Consider the following 16,137-nt stretch of genomic DNA (forward strand, 5'->3'; position numbering starts at 1 on the left):
ACCAGAATTAATTACAAAATGTATAGTTTTTTTTTAAATTTTACGGTAGCCTTTACGTTATCACATTTATAAAAAAGCAAAAAGGTGTGAAAGGATTGTTCTTCACAATTAAAGAATAAAGTTCACACTATTACTACGTATGAAAATGTGGGGATTTATAAACACACTCGTCACGTAAGTCACGTGTGAAAATAAAATAAAATAACTGTTAAAGATTAACATATATTAAGAAATTTCTAAGATAACTGTAAACGTTTTTGAAAAGAAATAGTAGAATCGTTAAAACGTACACATTAACAATTAAGTTCATTTGAGCGAAGTGTAGCTGCTTAACAATATTATCATGTAATACTTACTGATCATTATGTACATGTGAAATCACTTTTTTTTATCAAAGGGTGTGAAACAATAAATTAGGGTAAGTGAAGCCCCGTAGTAGTACTTCACATCCACAATAAGTGTGTGTGTTTTCTTATAGCAAAGTCACATCGGGTTATCTGTTAAATAAACCGAGGGGAATCGAACACCTGATTTTAGCGTTGTAAATCCTAGACTTGTGAGTCACATGTTTTGTGTTTAGAAAGTTAATAAGTCATTCATCAACAAGCAGTTCGGTTCAGAAATAATTTGGAAAAATATAATTAAAAGGTCGTATGGACTTTATCGCTAGTTCTTTAATATTCCAGTTGTAATTATAAAATTTCAGGTGTTCACCAACATCAATGCTTACTTTTTTGTCTCAACATTACTTTATAACTTTCGTCTACTACAGTTCAGTCTGGTGATGGGGGGGGGGCAGTTGCCCTGAAATGTCATTGCTCCCTCCCCAAGCTAATCCATTAAATTAATTTAATTTTAGTCTTATTTTACATCTGTCTCCCTTCTATGTCTCATTGACTCTCTCCCAGTTAAGATAAAACAGAGCTAGGGTGGTTACGACCTATTGTGAAATATGAAATAATACGAAATGCTTATATTAAAAAAGTGTTCGTTGAATAGAATAGCATCTCTGGTCATTAAACTTCATATATACTTTACATTATTAGCATTTTATCATTAATAACATTCAACACGCATAACCACTGTATATTCTATATACAGGAACAGCTGCTGTCTGTACATTTTAGAATTTATTTAACAAAAATTCAAACTAACCAATCATTTTATAGGACAGAGACTAGCATCTGGATTTGTTCCCGTTTAATTTCAAATGCGAGCTTTACTGTCTAGCATTAGTTGTGTGCAAAAAGAAATCATTAACAAAAAAGACCTCAAACCGAAGTCGCTCGGGATAAAAAATTTGATTATTTTTAATAAATAAACCAGGTGGCGCTGTAAATCAATACCTCCAACACGATCTCTTTCTCCAATAGAGATGTCGGAATTACAGAAACCAGAATGTTTTCCGAAGGCCCGGCATGGGTTAAGGCGTTCGACTCGTAATTTGAGGGTCGCGGGCTCGAATCCCGGTCACACTAAACATGCTCGCTCTTTCAGCCGTTGGGGAGTTAATGTGACGGTCAATCTCACTATTCATTAGTAAAAGAGTAGCCCAAGAGTTGGCGGTGGATGGTGATGACTAGCTGCCTTCCCTCTAGTCTTAAACTGCTAAATTAGGAACGGCTAGCGCAGGTAGCCATCGTGTAGCTTTGCGCGAAATTCTAAAACGAACAAACAAACAAGTTTTCCGAAATTCAATTTTGGAATAGCTTGGGTTTTCCTAGTTTCTTCAGCTTCTCTAATTATTTCAACTTGCAATCTGCGGGTCATAAATTCGAATGCCATCAACAGACAGGCTCACCATTTCGACTGTGGAACTGTAATAATATGACGGCCCACTTTTCATTTGTAAAAGAATAATTTAAGAGCTAGCTGGAAGTGGGTGATGTTGACTAACTTCTTTTCATCCAGTAAATCACTGCTAAATTAGAGACGGTTAACGCAGATAGCCCTCAGGTAGCATTGCGCGAAATTTCAACAAGAGAATCGTATCATTAAAAGGTAATTAAAGTTTATTTATTATTGGAATTACTACCTCCAGCTTTTAATGTTATGCCCCCTAGGTCGTATGAACAATTGATGTCGTTCCTATTGCAAAGCTAATTTTTAAAAATATATGTAAGATGTTCATGTAACCAATTCTATTCAAAGCTTATTCTCTTTACTAATAAAATGTGCATAGATGTAATAAATGCAGTTTAAAATGCATTTGAATATTTTCGCTAAGACAAATTATCTTCAGCTATGACCAATTAGTCTAAAGTACGCTACAATAAACATAATATTCTTCTCTGCTTATGGTGTATAAATCAATAAATTATACATATATACGTATAACAATACGTTCTGGGACAACATGGGAATTATTGGTCAATCTCGTCTGTTTCATCCTCAAAACTCAATTAAAATAATTTTAGAAATATCTTAAAGCCAGCCCATGTGCTTCATATACTTATAAAGCCTTTTCTTAAACTCACTTTGAATTTTTGTCTCCACAACATTCGAAGATAACCCATTACAAAGCCAACCACTTTGTTAGAAAATTGAAATTGAGATGAAGATGACTCATACACTGTCAAAATTTATACTTGTGTCCCCTAGACCTACTATTCTCACTGTTATGTATGAAACTAAGATGATGCGTCAATACTATAAATTCCTTTACAAACATAAACACCTTAATCAGATTCCTCTTACCTTTTCTTTTTCAAGAGAAAAGAATTTGAGAGATTCAGCCTCTTCTCATATGACAACCTCTCCACCCCAGGCACCAATTTAGTAGCTTTTCTCTGAGCCGTTTCAAACAATTAATTACCTGAGGGTGTTTTCAAAGCAGTATGGAAACTGTAACAATAACTGATTGCCTCATACAAGCAGCAAACAAGTCAATACCTAAATAAACTCTAAACAACCTTCGACAACGACGGAAACCACACACATAATTGATTAATTATAGGAAAGAACGAAGATAGTTACGCAGAGTATGCGTAGCTACAAAAATCCATTAATCAAAACCTATATAAGTACCGTATGAAACAAAGCTAAAAGACTGAAACAGGATAGTTGGAATGAGTTCTGTAATTAACTTAACAGACTACAAACAACAGTGGAATCACCTCAAATACTTAGAATAACAACTCACAATATCCAATCCTAGTTTTAAGCTCAAATATAGTTCAAATAAACAAGGGAAAACCAGAAATGCTTAAAATACATTTTCAAAATATCTTCATGACCAAATGACTCAGACATTGATGTAACCAGATTAAAAAGTATGTATCAAAAACACACGAAACCAACACTTCATAAATCCCAATCAGTTTCATCAAAGATTCACACCTACAGTGAAAAGAATAAAATCTGCACGCACGTCAAGTGTTACAATCCATTAGAAAACAAAGAAAAACACAAGGGAATGACAAAATCCAAGCTAAATTTCTGAAAAAAAAAGACACTTAGTTATTCTTTAAACTTTTAACAGCATTATTTAATTTATCACTTAAAAAATAGGATATGTTCAAGTTTTTTAGAAAAAAAAACTAATACAAATGTTCGATAAGGAAGGAAAACCAGTGAATAAACAAAATAGTTACCAGTCAATCAGCCTGGCCTATGTAGGAAAAACCTAGAATGCATACATAATAACTATACAATTATAGTTATAGAATAACTATTTATATAGAAATTACAAAAAAAAATTACCAGAAATCTGAAATGGTTCCTGAAAATTTAGACAAGTCGATTACCCAGTGAGATTAACAGAAACATTTATTGATAGTTTTGAAAAAAAAACTGCAGCTTGCTTCCTTCATACTGAGAATATATTCGACCCTGTGAGGATTAACTGTCTCAGATTCCGCATGTCTGAAATAGAACTCCTGCGTGCTCTTATTCGCTGGTTATTAACTTTCTGGAAGACTGAATATATAGAATTGAAAGTTTCAATTCCCCGTACCAGCTGTCTTGAGAATACATTTTTTATTTCAAGGTCATTTGGAGTTTAACTTTGTTTTAATACCCCTACCAGCCGTCTTCAGAATACATAAGCTATAAAACAAACCGTATACAAATAAGCACAATAACAACAGGTACTTATTCAAGCATGGATTACAAAGCTAATACACTCCAGCATAAGACAATGAAGTACTTCCAAAAAAAGTCTGTATAAGAACAACTTACTAAGTGGAGTACGTAGATACATTATACTTGATGGAATATTACCTAAGTGCCTCTCCCCATTAAATAGCTACATATACTATTAAAGGGTGTATTAAAGGGTATTTATGTAAATAAACTTCTTGCAAGCTAATCTAGTGAAAAGTTAGCGATTAACAACTGGCTCTTAGCGAGAGTGTACGATTATCTCATCAGTGAAGTGTCAACGTACAAATGTTAATAGTTTATCACACATGGACATGGCCCTATGAAAGTAGTTGGATGAAGTATTTCAAAGAAATACAAACTCTAGTCCTCGTGTAAAATACAGTATTTTTACAAGTGAAATAACATGAACATTAATAAATAATTATACAAAAAAGGGGAAAGAGGTCAGAACTGTACTTGATAACCCAAACGTCGAGACCGAAAACCGATGAGGATCTTGACATCTTCGCGTATAAAATTAGTAAATAGTATAATCAGCAAAGTAATCACGTGTTTTGAAAAGTGTCTTTTCATTACTTTTGAGAGAAAAAAATTTAGGTAATATTTTCAGTTCTTTATTAATCGCAAACTTTTCACTAGATCCAGATAAGAAAGCAAGACAACCTTGATAGTTTCTACGAAGATACCTAAGCCTACTTTAAACTACTATTGTCGTTGTACCACAGCTTATACTTCCCACTCACTTGTTTCTTTAAAACATATTACTATGATTTAGAAACATGAGTAGTACTGGCTACTCGAAACAGAAACGTATTTTCAGGACTAGGAGATAACTAAATTCGGAAATTCTTTTCTATACTTTCATTTTTTCATTCCAAAGGAAAACATTAATAATAGTTGAAATTAGGATTAGGTACTGTTCGCTTAAGTAAAAAGTTTAAATAAAAATATTTCGCTTATCTCAATGATATCTCATAAACATAATAAAACCGTTGCAGATGTGGTCATGACCTATAAAAATCCAAAGTATCAGCCATGTACGAGGCATTGGTTGAAAACGAAAATCGTTAGAAAAGTGACAAAAAACAAGGTTATTTATTTGTTTAATGAGCATAACACCCGTTTCAGCGAAGTAGTACACGAGAAAGCAATAAATACGAAACATATAACTTAAAATAACTGTATGTAAGGGAAGTTGGGGAAGACAATCACCTTGTTTATGAACATAGAATTTGCTAATTAAAACGAAGGCATGAAAAAAAACAACTTAAATTGAGGCTATTACTAATAGAATGTAATTTCTATTTAGAAAATATTGAGCATAAGCCTTTTTAAAAATCGAAAATATTAAATTATTTTTGTCGTTGGGGTCATTTTATCTACAAGGTCAATTAGAGCACTCACCAAAGGTGAGGTAAAATGAAAAAAACATCTAACTCAAAATAATTGCAATTTAAAATAAATATTGCTTTTAGCAACTGCGTTTAAGTAATTTAAATCATCGCTTAAATTTTCTCGATCGGACAGCGTTATAAAAGTAAACAGATATTAAACACAAATGAAAACTTTGCATGGTTACATGCTGGATTAAAACAGTCCCCCCTCATCGTAAACTACTCATCTTAAAACAATTGCACGTTATCGAAAACCAAAATTTAAAGTTTATTTATTTTACGTCATATTAGTTTTGTATATTTAATAATTGTTTGAAACAGTAAATTTAAATGTCCTGAAAAATCTGCTTTGCAATGATGCAAAGTTCAAAGTGGTTACTTTACATAAAATCGTTCAAAATCGCAAACTTGAAATTGTGCCCTTCTGCCTATGTATTTATGTACCTGATCATATGAACAATACTTATGTATAATTCAACCTGTAAGGCAATACGTATAAACTGACAATATACAGAGAGAGGTGACTATATAATCGAAGAGGGACCGTTTTACCTCACCCTCTTTTATGTGTAGTATATTCTAACAATCTATGTCTTGCTATTTTCTTTGCTAATGTGTATATATATGTCTATAACTAAAATATATAGCTAAACGAAACATTTCTCTCTTTTTTCAAATTTTAAATAAACACTCAAATATCAATATAAACAAATATTTAACCTTACTGAAATACGGTTTCTGTTGCCTGATACATAATTTAAACAAAATCTATGAAGAAAATAACTTAAACTGTGTAATAAGTTTGACCTCAGCTGACGTACTTCATAATATTTAGTAATTCTTCATAAATTTCTTTCAAATTGTTGACATGAATTCTGACATTTGCAAAATTCCCTGAGTTTTCCATCTCTATAACTGATGACTGGTTTCGACGTTTTGTAAACACAAACTCATAGCTAGAACTTAGATATCAAATTGAGTCAAAAACGCATGTGTCAACATGAAACTTTGAAATTTATCTAATATTATTCATTTTCAATAGAGTCACAAACGCTTAAATGTCACCATGAAACTTCAAAACTTATCCAACGATGTTTCTTTTGATAGATGTGTTTCTAAATAAGGAAAGAGGTAAAATAGCCCACTTTAATTAGATGATATATAAACCTTACCTTTTAATTTTTTTACAAATATTTAATTAATTTCGGATATTAACTCCAAAAATTCTAGTTTTTACTTCATGTACAATTCACTATTTATTGAATCTATTACCAGTCAGATTTATCTGTGTTTCTGCTCCGTTTTCTGTTTCCATTTCTGTTGGCACATTTACCAATGACAAAGATTTTGTTGTGTTTCAGTCTGTCATGATGTTGGGATGAATAGATTTTGTCAGATCCGAAATTTCATGTTGGAGCTCACAGTGAATATGAAAGTTATCTTTCATATACGTTAAGAAATAGTTCATCATAATTTAAATAGCATGTGACTGCTATCTCCTGCGGGATATTTGGATATTACACTAGCTACTAAGTGTACTAATCTGTTGCAAAACGAACTGAAACAATACAACTAATTTATCTTTCTCTTCACTAACACCCCCAGTGGCACAGTTTTGTTTCTGCGGACGTATACTACTAGAAACCCTGTTTCGATATGCGCGATGGGTAAAACACAGATAACCTTATGTATAGCTTTGTGCACAACAACAAACAAATTCTAAAGTGTATTATTACAATTCGCACTGTTAATAGTATATAAAAGTTTGGAAAAATACTTTGACGATGAAAGTTTCTACTTTCTCATTCTTGTCCTGTCGTTAATAATCCTAAGTCCATACAGGCATTTAATTCCAAATTATTCTTTGTTTTTTTATTTGCACGATTTTGGTTTTAATTTATAAAGAAAAGTATTTCTTATTTTCTGAAATTCATTTAATATGATTTGTTAAAATACATCCAAATTTTCTTTACTAATCTTCAATATGATCTAGTAGTTATGACTGTCTGATCCTAATGACTTGTGATAATGGTTGTTTGACTCGTCTGGCTTTCAGTTAGGGCTGTTAGGGCATAAATTTAGAAGCTATGACTAATTGTCCACATTCTCATCGAAACCTAAATTGTCCTTTATTCCTGAAAACTGGCGCCTTTTCTGTTTCAATTTAAAAAGAAAAATATTTAATATTTTCTGAATCTCATTCAAAGTAATTTACTGAAATAAGACATGACTTTTAGCCATAGCTCTTTGACACATGATTTGTAGTTATGGGTGTTTGACCCGCATTTCTTGTAGTTATAGTTTTTTTTACTCTCATGACTTGTAGTTATGGTTGTTTGACCTGCATGCATTGTAGTTATGGCTATTTGAACCGTATGACTTGTAATTATGGCTGTTTGATCGCATGACTTGTAGTTATTACTATTTGACCCGCATGACTTTAGTAGCTATAGATGTTTTTCTTAAAACTGTAACTTTATGTTTCTTTTATTTTTGTTGATTCCATCATACTATATATTTCTTGTATTTGAGATAATCATTCTTTAAATATTGGCCTAACTGATCAAAGTTTAACAATTTCAAATTTACAAAATCATAGAGAAGACATATTTTTAGCACAACGCACAGTTGACGTGAGAACGTTTATGTTTCAGTTTCCATAACAGAGTTATTGCAGCAATATTTATGTATATATTTGGACCATTATTCCTTTAACAGCCAGCACAATCGTATTTTGTAGTATTGTAGTATTTGATTGGTTATTTTCAATCCACAGAAGACACTATCATGTTTTTTCTAATTAACATTGACTTCTGCAAGAGTCATGAGTCTTCTCCAATTTTGAAAATAATTTTAATGTTAAAAGTACACAATAAACCTATTTCTCCTTGTATACTGAAACATTTATATATGAACTAGTATATTTCACTGTATTTAATACAAGTTATTTTGTTAAAGCTAAAAATACAAAAAGGTAAAAAAAGCGGTTACAAACTTTAAAATATCCATCAAAATCCTTTCTGTAGTATGAATCATAACCTTTAGCAGCTTTTATCGTAGAGAGTTTGTTGTTGAAATAATCAATTATTATTATTTATTAATAATTATTATTAATGTGAACATTAATATTTTATCACTACATTTGCTTTAGAGCAAAGCCACGTTGTACAATTTGTTGCATCCATTACTTGGCAACGAACCTCATGTTTTAGAGTTTGAAGTCTATAGACTTAAACGCTGTAAAACTGATGAACTCTACTTTATACTAAACAGCAAAGCTTGACATTAAGAAAAATATTTGTCTGATGACCACTACTGAATGCTCACCGCTAGTTGGATCGTGTCGTTACGTAAGTATGGGTTATATGTACTTTCAAGATCAGCGTGGCTGATCAGAGTCGGGAAACCCCATCCTTTATTATTCTTCTCAAAATGACGATTAAAGCAATCTGGACATTTATCATAAATTTCTTTGGCATCGAAGGTTAATGACCAGTGATTATTGTTACCTGTCTGATCCAGCACGCTGAACGTAACCTGCATAAGAATAGATAAATATTTAAATCAAACAGTTTATGCTCTCTTCACACTATGTATGTACTTTAAGCTAATTCAAGTTAATACACACAAAGGTATGTGTATGTTCATTAATTGTATTAATGTTATTTCCTACTATATGATAAGGATCGTTTGTTTGTTGCTAAGAAGTTATAACACAATGGGCTGCATGTGATGTGCTCACAACAGGTACGTATCCCGTTTTTAACATTATGAGTCATAAGATTTGCTGCTGAGTGTGTGTGTGTGTTTCTTATAGCAAAGCCACATCAGGCTATCTGCTCAGCCCACCGAGGGGAATCGAACCCTGATTTTAGCGTTGTATTGCTGCTGAGCCACTGCGAACATGATAGGTTAAGCCTAAATACTGATCTTGTTGTATTTAGTATCATAATTCTGTAAAGTAAATGTTATTTATCTCAAAAGTGACCAAAAACAACAGTGAAATAACTTTAAAGGTTCACATAACAGTCGTAGAAAATATTCGTATTTTCACACGAAAATGTGACGTCACTTTCACATACAAACGAACAGTAATAATATCATATTCTGGTGGTACTTCTTAGTTCTACACGTGCAACATCATTTCACACGTAGAATAAGATAAAGATGTGTTTTTATACATTGAGTCACTTTTTATCTATAATCAGTTATTGATTTAAGTGAAAACAGCAAAAATAAAAATTATATACATTGATACTTCCTGTTTTATTAAACCTAATAACCTAAAGACATGTTATGTAGTTATACTAACCTTTTTGCTGAAGGGCCAAGACAAATCACTATCGTATTCTCCTGGTTGTAATAACATGAATATACCCAAATAGTTTCTATCTTGGAAACTCTTTAAAAACAAAACCAGTGATATTCTGTAACCATACGTGCTTTCGTAAAATTCTTCACCTCTAATTAATTCGTAGTTAGCTTTCACACTCCAATAATTTCGTATTGTCCAAACTGTTGCGCTCTGGTATAAGTCAGATTTCTAACAAAAAGAAATGTAAATTATAGTGAAAACAACATTTCTTTAAATTGTTTAGTGGAAATATTTCAAACAAACTAATGGAATTAACTAGAATGAAAATAACATTCATTTAAATTGTTGAGTAAAAATATTAGTTACTTAACCTTTAAACACTTACACTTAAAAATTATTTTCGGAAGTTTAGATTAAATAATAATGTCCATATAAGACTGTTGCCATTTATTCTAACGAATTTACATTAAAATTTTAATTCGCCTACCTTTTTGTGATATTTACATATTTTTTATCCACTCTTGTTTCATTCATGTTACTGACTTGTAAATAACATCAACTTAAAAGGTCACATACGATAAAAATCTCATTTAAAAATCTGTAAAATAAAGAAGATTTACCAACATTTTTAAATTTTTTAAACTTGTATTTAGAAAGGTTGTGACTATGTTCAAGTTTTCGTTGTTCTGGTTGTTAGTTACTATTTCTTATTCAAATAAGTGTATTAAGAGAAGAGTTTGTCTCATCATACTTAAATAAATTGTATTGTTTGATCTCTTTTCGTCTTTTTCTGTTTGATCGTTTAGACACTACCTGTAGATTAATGTTTCCAGAAAGAAGTGGTAAAGCATTGCTTTCCTGGACTTTAAATTCTACATTATTTGGTCCTCCTTGCCTTTCTATTGTTGGTAATCCACTGTAAAAACATAGCTTCGTTAGATAAATAATTCAAAATATTTTTTAACGTTGATCACATCACAGTCTTAATCTAGTGCATAGCAAGTTAACCTTCTAAAACATATACGCCTACACGTGCTGTCTAATGTAAACGAAGACGTTTGTTCACATCTGCTACCACGTTTCGTTTGACATTATAAATTATTTTCAATAAAATATTGTCTATCAGAGGTATGATATTAATTTTTACTGTAATTTTAGCTTTCTTTAAAATTGTGTAATCCTAGTCACAAAAGTAATGTACAGAATACAAAATTATATGTAGGTATGGAAATGATGTACAGAATGTATGATATATGTGTAATTCAAGAAACAATTAAGAGAATACATAAAATATACGTAGTTATATAAACAATATACAGAATATCTAACAAAGCAATAATAATAATATTGTTAACATAAAACAAACTGAAATGTTACTCTTACAGGAATAAGGGGGTGAGAGCCAAAAGCCACACTATTGAAGCTAACATTTTTATCGAAATCATGTTCCTCTCCAGTAGTAACTTTCTTTTTAATTATGATCTCACTTTTTCGCTTCTTTTATACTCTTCAGATAAGAAGTATCTGAATTTCTTATGTCGTCATAACGTTATTGAAAATGTTGACTAACGTTATAACCAGTGTTTTCTAATCTCTTTGAAGTAATACGTAATCCAAATGATAAATAAAAAAATCGATAAATGAAAACATATCAATTAAATATTGTTCTTATTTACTGCATGGCTCACTAGAGGACAGGATAGTAGCAATTAGACATAAAGCACTGCGGTGTGTAGAGAAGCAGTAATTCATCATAGTTGTACAGCCATAACTTCTGAAAGCCAAATATTTAAATTGAAACATAAGGTAACAAAATAAAGTATTTAATATTACGTTAGGCACGAAGTTCAAAGTGTTATCATTGTGAAAATATATAAAACGCAGTCAACACTCAACAGAAATCGCTGATAAGCAGAAAAGAAGTGAGATTAAGTGTACAATAGACACCTTAATTCATGTATGTTTTTGACAAGACCAAATTTCGATGAACTTTATAAAAGCTCAAAGTGCTTTGGAGACAATAGACAATATGTTTTGAATTAACGAACCTGTTTTGTCCTTGTCCAATTCACCTGGCACGGAAACTTTAAAACATAAAATAGAAACTCTTGGTTTTAAAAATAAGTTTAGAATGATCGACTACAATATTTATATCGAATGGTGGTATCCAGAAAGAATTATAGTTAATTCTATAAACACGTTGTTCTGCCTGAAATAGGTCAATCTTATGTTTAAAAAGTAACGAAACTTAATTTATTCTACATTTAGGGATAACCTGAGTGAAAAGTAACAAAACTAGCATATGAAAATAATCTTAACAAAAATGTCTCGCTATAATTGACGAGAATGTGTGATCAGCTAGTTGACTGACTTAGAGGAAAGCCACAATAAGCTATTTGCTATGACCACAGTAGAGAATTAAACCTCGGATTTAAAGTTCTAATTACTAAACATACTGCTGTCCCATCGGACGATCTGTAACGAAATGAAACAAGTATATCGTCGTTTTCGATTTTAAAATAAGGTGGGTTGTTTATGGAATTTAACATTCATTAAAATATTGTTGGTGAGTCTTTTCTGAATTTGTGAGTGTATTCTTAATGGAATTGACCATTCTGTACATTCTATACATTTTACTTTGGGAAGAAATAAAACAAATGTCACTTTTACTTCCTTCAGTTTATATGGTTTGTATGTGTCAACATTTGTTTCTTATCATTTGAATGCTAGTTCATTACAGAATATGTGGCATAACGGGCGAATAGTATGATAAGTACACTACATGGCCAAAAGTATGTCGACACCCGACCATCACACCCATATGTGCTTGTTGAACATCTCATTCCCAAACAATGGGCAGTAACATGGAGTTCGTTCCCGCTTTGCTGCTACAACAGTCTCCACTCTTCTGGGAAGGCTTTTCACTAGATTTCGGAACATGGCTCCTATTCGGCCAGAAGAGCATCAGTGAGGTCGGACACTGATGTTGGGCGAGAAGGCCTGGTTCGCAGTCGGCGTTACAATTCATCCAAAAGGTGTTCGATGGGGTTGAGGTCAGGGATCTGTGCAGGCCAGTCAAGTTCTTCCATACCAAACCATGTATTTACAAACCTTGCTTTGTGCACGGGGGCATTGTCTTGCTGAAACTAAAAAGGGCCGTCCTCAAACTGTTGCTACAAAGCTGGAAGCACAAAATTCCTTAGAATGTCGTTGCATGCTGTCACATTAAATTTTTCCTTCAATGGAACTAAAGAGTCTAACCCAAGTCATGAAAAACAGCCCAAGACCATTATTCCTCCTTCATAAAATTATACAGTTGGCACTATGCATTCAAGCAATTAACGTTCTCCTCACATCTGCCAAACCCAGATTCGTCCGTCAGATTGCCAGATAGTGAAGCGTGATTCATCATTCCAAAGAACGCGTTTCCACTACTCCAGAGTCCAATGGCAGTGTGCTTTACACAACTCCAGCCGATGCTTGGTATTGCACATAGTAATCTAATCCTTGTGTGCGGCTGCTCAGCCATGGAAACCCATTTCATGGAGATCCTAACGAACAGTTTTTGTGGTGACGTTGCTTCTACAGGCAGTTTGGAACTCGGTAGTGAGTGTTGCAATTGTGGACAGACGACTTTTACGCGCTACGCGCTTCAGCATTCGGTGGTTCCGTTCTGTGAGCTTGTGTGGCCTATTGCTTCGTGACTAAATTGTTGTTGCTTCTAGACGTTTCCATTTCACAGTTGACCAGGGCAGCTCTAACAGGGCAGAAATTTGACGAACTGACTTGTTGGAACGTTGACATTTTATGACAGTGCCACGTTGGAAGTCACTGAGCTCTTCACTACTACCCATTGCACTGAAAATGTTTGTCTGTGGAAATGGCATGGCTGTATGCTTGATTTTATGCACCTGTTAGCAATGGGTGTGGATGAAATAGTTGAATCCACTACTTAGAAAGGGTGTCCACATACTTTTGGCCATGTAGTGTATGTTTAGCAGTTTGTTTTCTGTAGGAAATGAAATTGTATTTAATATATATATACACTTCAAAAAAAGAAACGCAAAAGGCAAATTTTGAGACAACTTGTTAACAAGTTTATTCCGGGTAGTTCTGTATGACATGTGTGAAACTTTGCACATTCACTGCTGAACATCCAAAGTCTGCAAAGGCGAAGTCCACGCTCACTAGGTGAAGTTTAACGTCACTCAACGTCAATAACGAGTATGCCCCCCGTGAGCATCAATAACTGCTTGGCATCTCCTGCCCATGGAAGCGATGAGGTGACGAATCACATCCTGTGGAATGGCTGTCCACTCAGCCTGCAAAGGTGCTGCAAGCTGAGGTAGAGTCTGCGATTGAGGTTGTCGCCGTCGCAAACGTCGGTCCAACTCGTCCCAAAGATGTTCGATGGGGTTTAAATCTGGTTATCTGGAGGGCCAGGGAAGAACGTTGATGTTGTGGTGTCTCAAGAAGACAGTGGTGAGTCGGGCTGTGTGAGGGCGGGCGTTGTCATGTTGAAAAACGTCGTTGACGTTCACCATGATGGGTTGCACATGGGGCCTAAGAATCTCGTCGACGTTCGTTGAGCCGTAAGATTCCCTCGAATGTGCAAAAGGTCTGTTCTGGCATTGTAGGCGATGGCAGCCCCCATCATGACGCTGCCACCACCAAATCTGTCAACTTCCTGCACACAGTTTGCTGCAAAACGTTCACCTCGGCGACGGTAAACACGTGTCTTTTCATCCTGCCTACGAAACATAAAACGAGATTCATCGCTGAACCAAACATGCCTCCATCGTCGATGAGGCCATACCCGATGTGCCCGAGTCCACTGCAGCAGTGCTTGACGATGTTGCTGGATGAGGATGACGCCTCTGACTGGACATCGAGGTCGGATTCCTGCATCTCGTTGACAGTTGCGTACAGTCTGATCGGAAATCCTACGCAGCCCTGGTATGGTTGAGGCAGTAGACGTTGCAGTGGTGGTCCTATCCTGAAGGTGACGTAACCGGATGTAGCGATCTTGTGCGGGCGTGGTCACACAAGGTCTGCTAGATCGTGGACGGTCACGAGTTGATCAATGTTGTTGGTGACGATTCCATAGCTTTGTGATGGTGCTTGAGTGGACATTCACAGCTCTGGCAACATCTGATCGAGATTTTCCTGTTTACAAGCGACCAATGGCGTTGTTGCGTTGTGCTTCAGTCAGTCTTGGAGTAACTGTATTGCGTGTCGGTGGCTTAACAATGAGCTATGGAAACCGAGAACCCGTCACTTTTATAGGGATTTTGCACATGTTGCACTTTCAGAACATGCAGATCTCTCAAACAAATTTATTGGACACGAATGCGTTTTGGCGAAAGATCCGATGTTTTCCTCCGTTTTCAAAGTGCACAACTTTTATTGTCATTTTGGTCTGACAATCAGTGCCTTATTACGTGTAACATCACATACTCTGAGCTTGTAACGTTATTACATATATTTCTCTTTAAAATAAAAAAATATCCCTTTTGCGTTTCTTTTTTTGAAGAGTATATTATATTATAATAAACTTCATTAATAGACTTTTATTTATGAGGTAAAACTTTAATTCTTTAATAACTTGATAAGTGGACTGTAATTTAGCAGATAAAACTTTGATATTATAATTAATTTGACAAGTGGACTACGAGTTAGAAATTAGGAGACAAAATTATAATATAATAAACTTGATACTGGACTTTGATTTTACCTATCCTTATTGTATGGTAATCAAAATTGTTATAATTATTATTCAAGTAATTCTCCTGCTAAGAATATATAGTCCCTTTATATAGTTCCTTATGTAACTATATTATTCTGCAATAAATAAGCTCAGCTTTCCTGTTTTTCAAATTATTTCAAGGATAAAACCAAAATGTGACCTGGTGCTATAACCTATATTAACCCACTAACTAAAATATATCTATGACTTATTCCGCCAATCTATTCAGCAAGTCTTGCAGAAAATCACCACAATAAAACAATGAAAAGTTCCCGTGTGTGTATTTTTATGTAAAAATATATTCTTTGTGATTTTTTGTAATCAATGTATGTGCTTATGAATGTGTACATTTCTTAATGTGTTTCGTAGCCAATCCATGTGTTTAAGTTTAAGTATATATATATACACTTCTTGATGAGTTTTACACAACAATGTGTTTGTAATATCTTATTTGATGGGTTTTCTAACCAAGGTTTCTGGAAGTATAACCTACTGTGGCCTATCTAAAACCTAAAAAAAAAACTAAATTGAAGTGTTTTTATTTTGTTTCCACTCAGAGTTGACCAATGACTAAACAC

The 16,137-nt window shown here is 33.7% G+C and overlaps 1 protein-coding gene and 1 long non-coding RNA gene across 2 annotated transcripts; both read right to left on the reverse strand.

Moving 5' to 3' along the window:
• Window positions 1-5,191: 5,191 nt before the first annotated feature.
• LOC143256994 (uncharacterized) lies at window positions 5,192-7,080 on the reverse strand. Its single transcript, XR_013031653.1, has 2 exons — window positions 6,771-7,080; window positions 5,192-6,613 (listed from the first exon to the last, which is right to left on the reverse strand). It is a non-coding gene; the product is annotated as an uncharacterized LOC143256994 (long non-coding RNA).
• Window positions 7,081-8,334: 1,254 nt separating this feature from the next.
• On the reverse strand, window positions 8,335-11,339 carry LOC143256993 (TNF receptor-associated factor 5-like). The gene is made up of 4 exons (XM_076515021.1): window positions 11,197-11,339; window positions 10,627-10,729; window positions 9,811-10,041; window positions 8,335-9,035 (listed from the first exon to the last, which is right to left on the reverse strand). Exons 1-4 carry the CDS (start codon window positions 11,256-11,258, stop codon window positions 8,811-8,813), a joined length of 621 nt encoding a protein of 206 aa, XP_076371136.1. The 5' UTR covers window positions 11,259-11,339; the 3' UTR covers window positions 8,335-8,810.
• Window positions 11,340-16,137: the final 4,798 nt, after the last annotated feature.

This window comes from Tachypleus tridentatus, chromosome 7 (genome assembly GCF_004210375.1).
Source record: "Tachypleus tridentatus isolate NWPU-2018 chromosome 7, ASM421037v1, whole genome shotgun sequence".
NCBI classification, from domain to species: domain Eukaryota; kingdom Metazoa; phylum Arthropoda; class Merostomata; order Xiphosura; family Limulidae; genus Tachypleus; species Tachypleus tridentatus.

Excerpts from the sequence above, each read along its gene's own strand:
- LOC143256993 (XM_076515021.1), bottom strand. The coding sequence starts at position 11,258 with ATGATTTCGATAAAAATGTTAGCTTCAATAGTGTGGCTTTTGGCTCTC. Across the intron at positions 10,730-11,196 it reads GCTCTCACCCCCTTATTCCT|TGGATTACCAACAATAGAAA; the intron begins GTAAGAGTAACA and ends ATGTTTTTACAG. Across the intron at positions 9,036-9,810 it reads CTTGGCCCTTCAGCAAAAAG|GTTACGTTCAGCGTGCTGGA; the intron begins GTTAGTATAACT and ends ATTCTTATGCAG.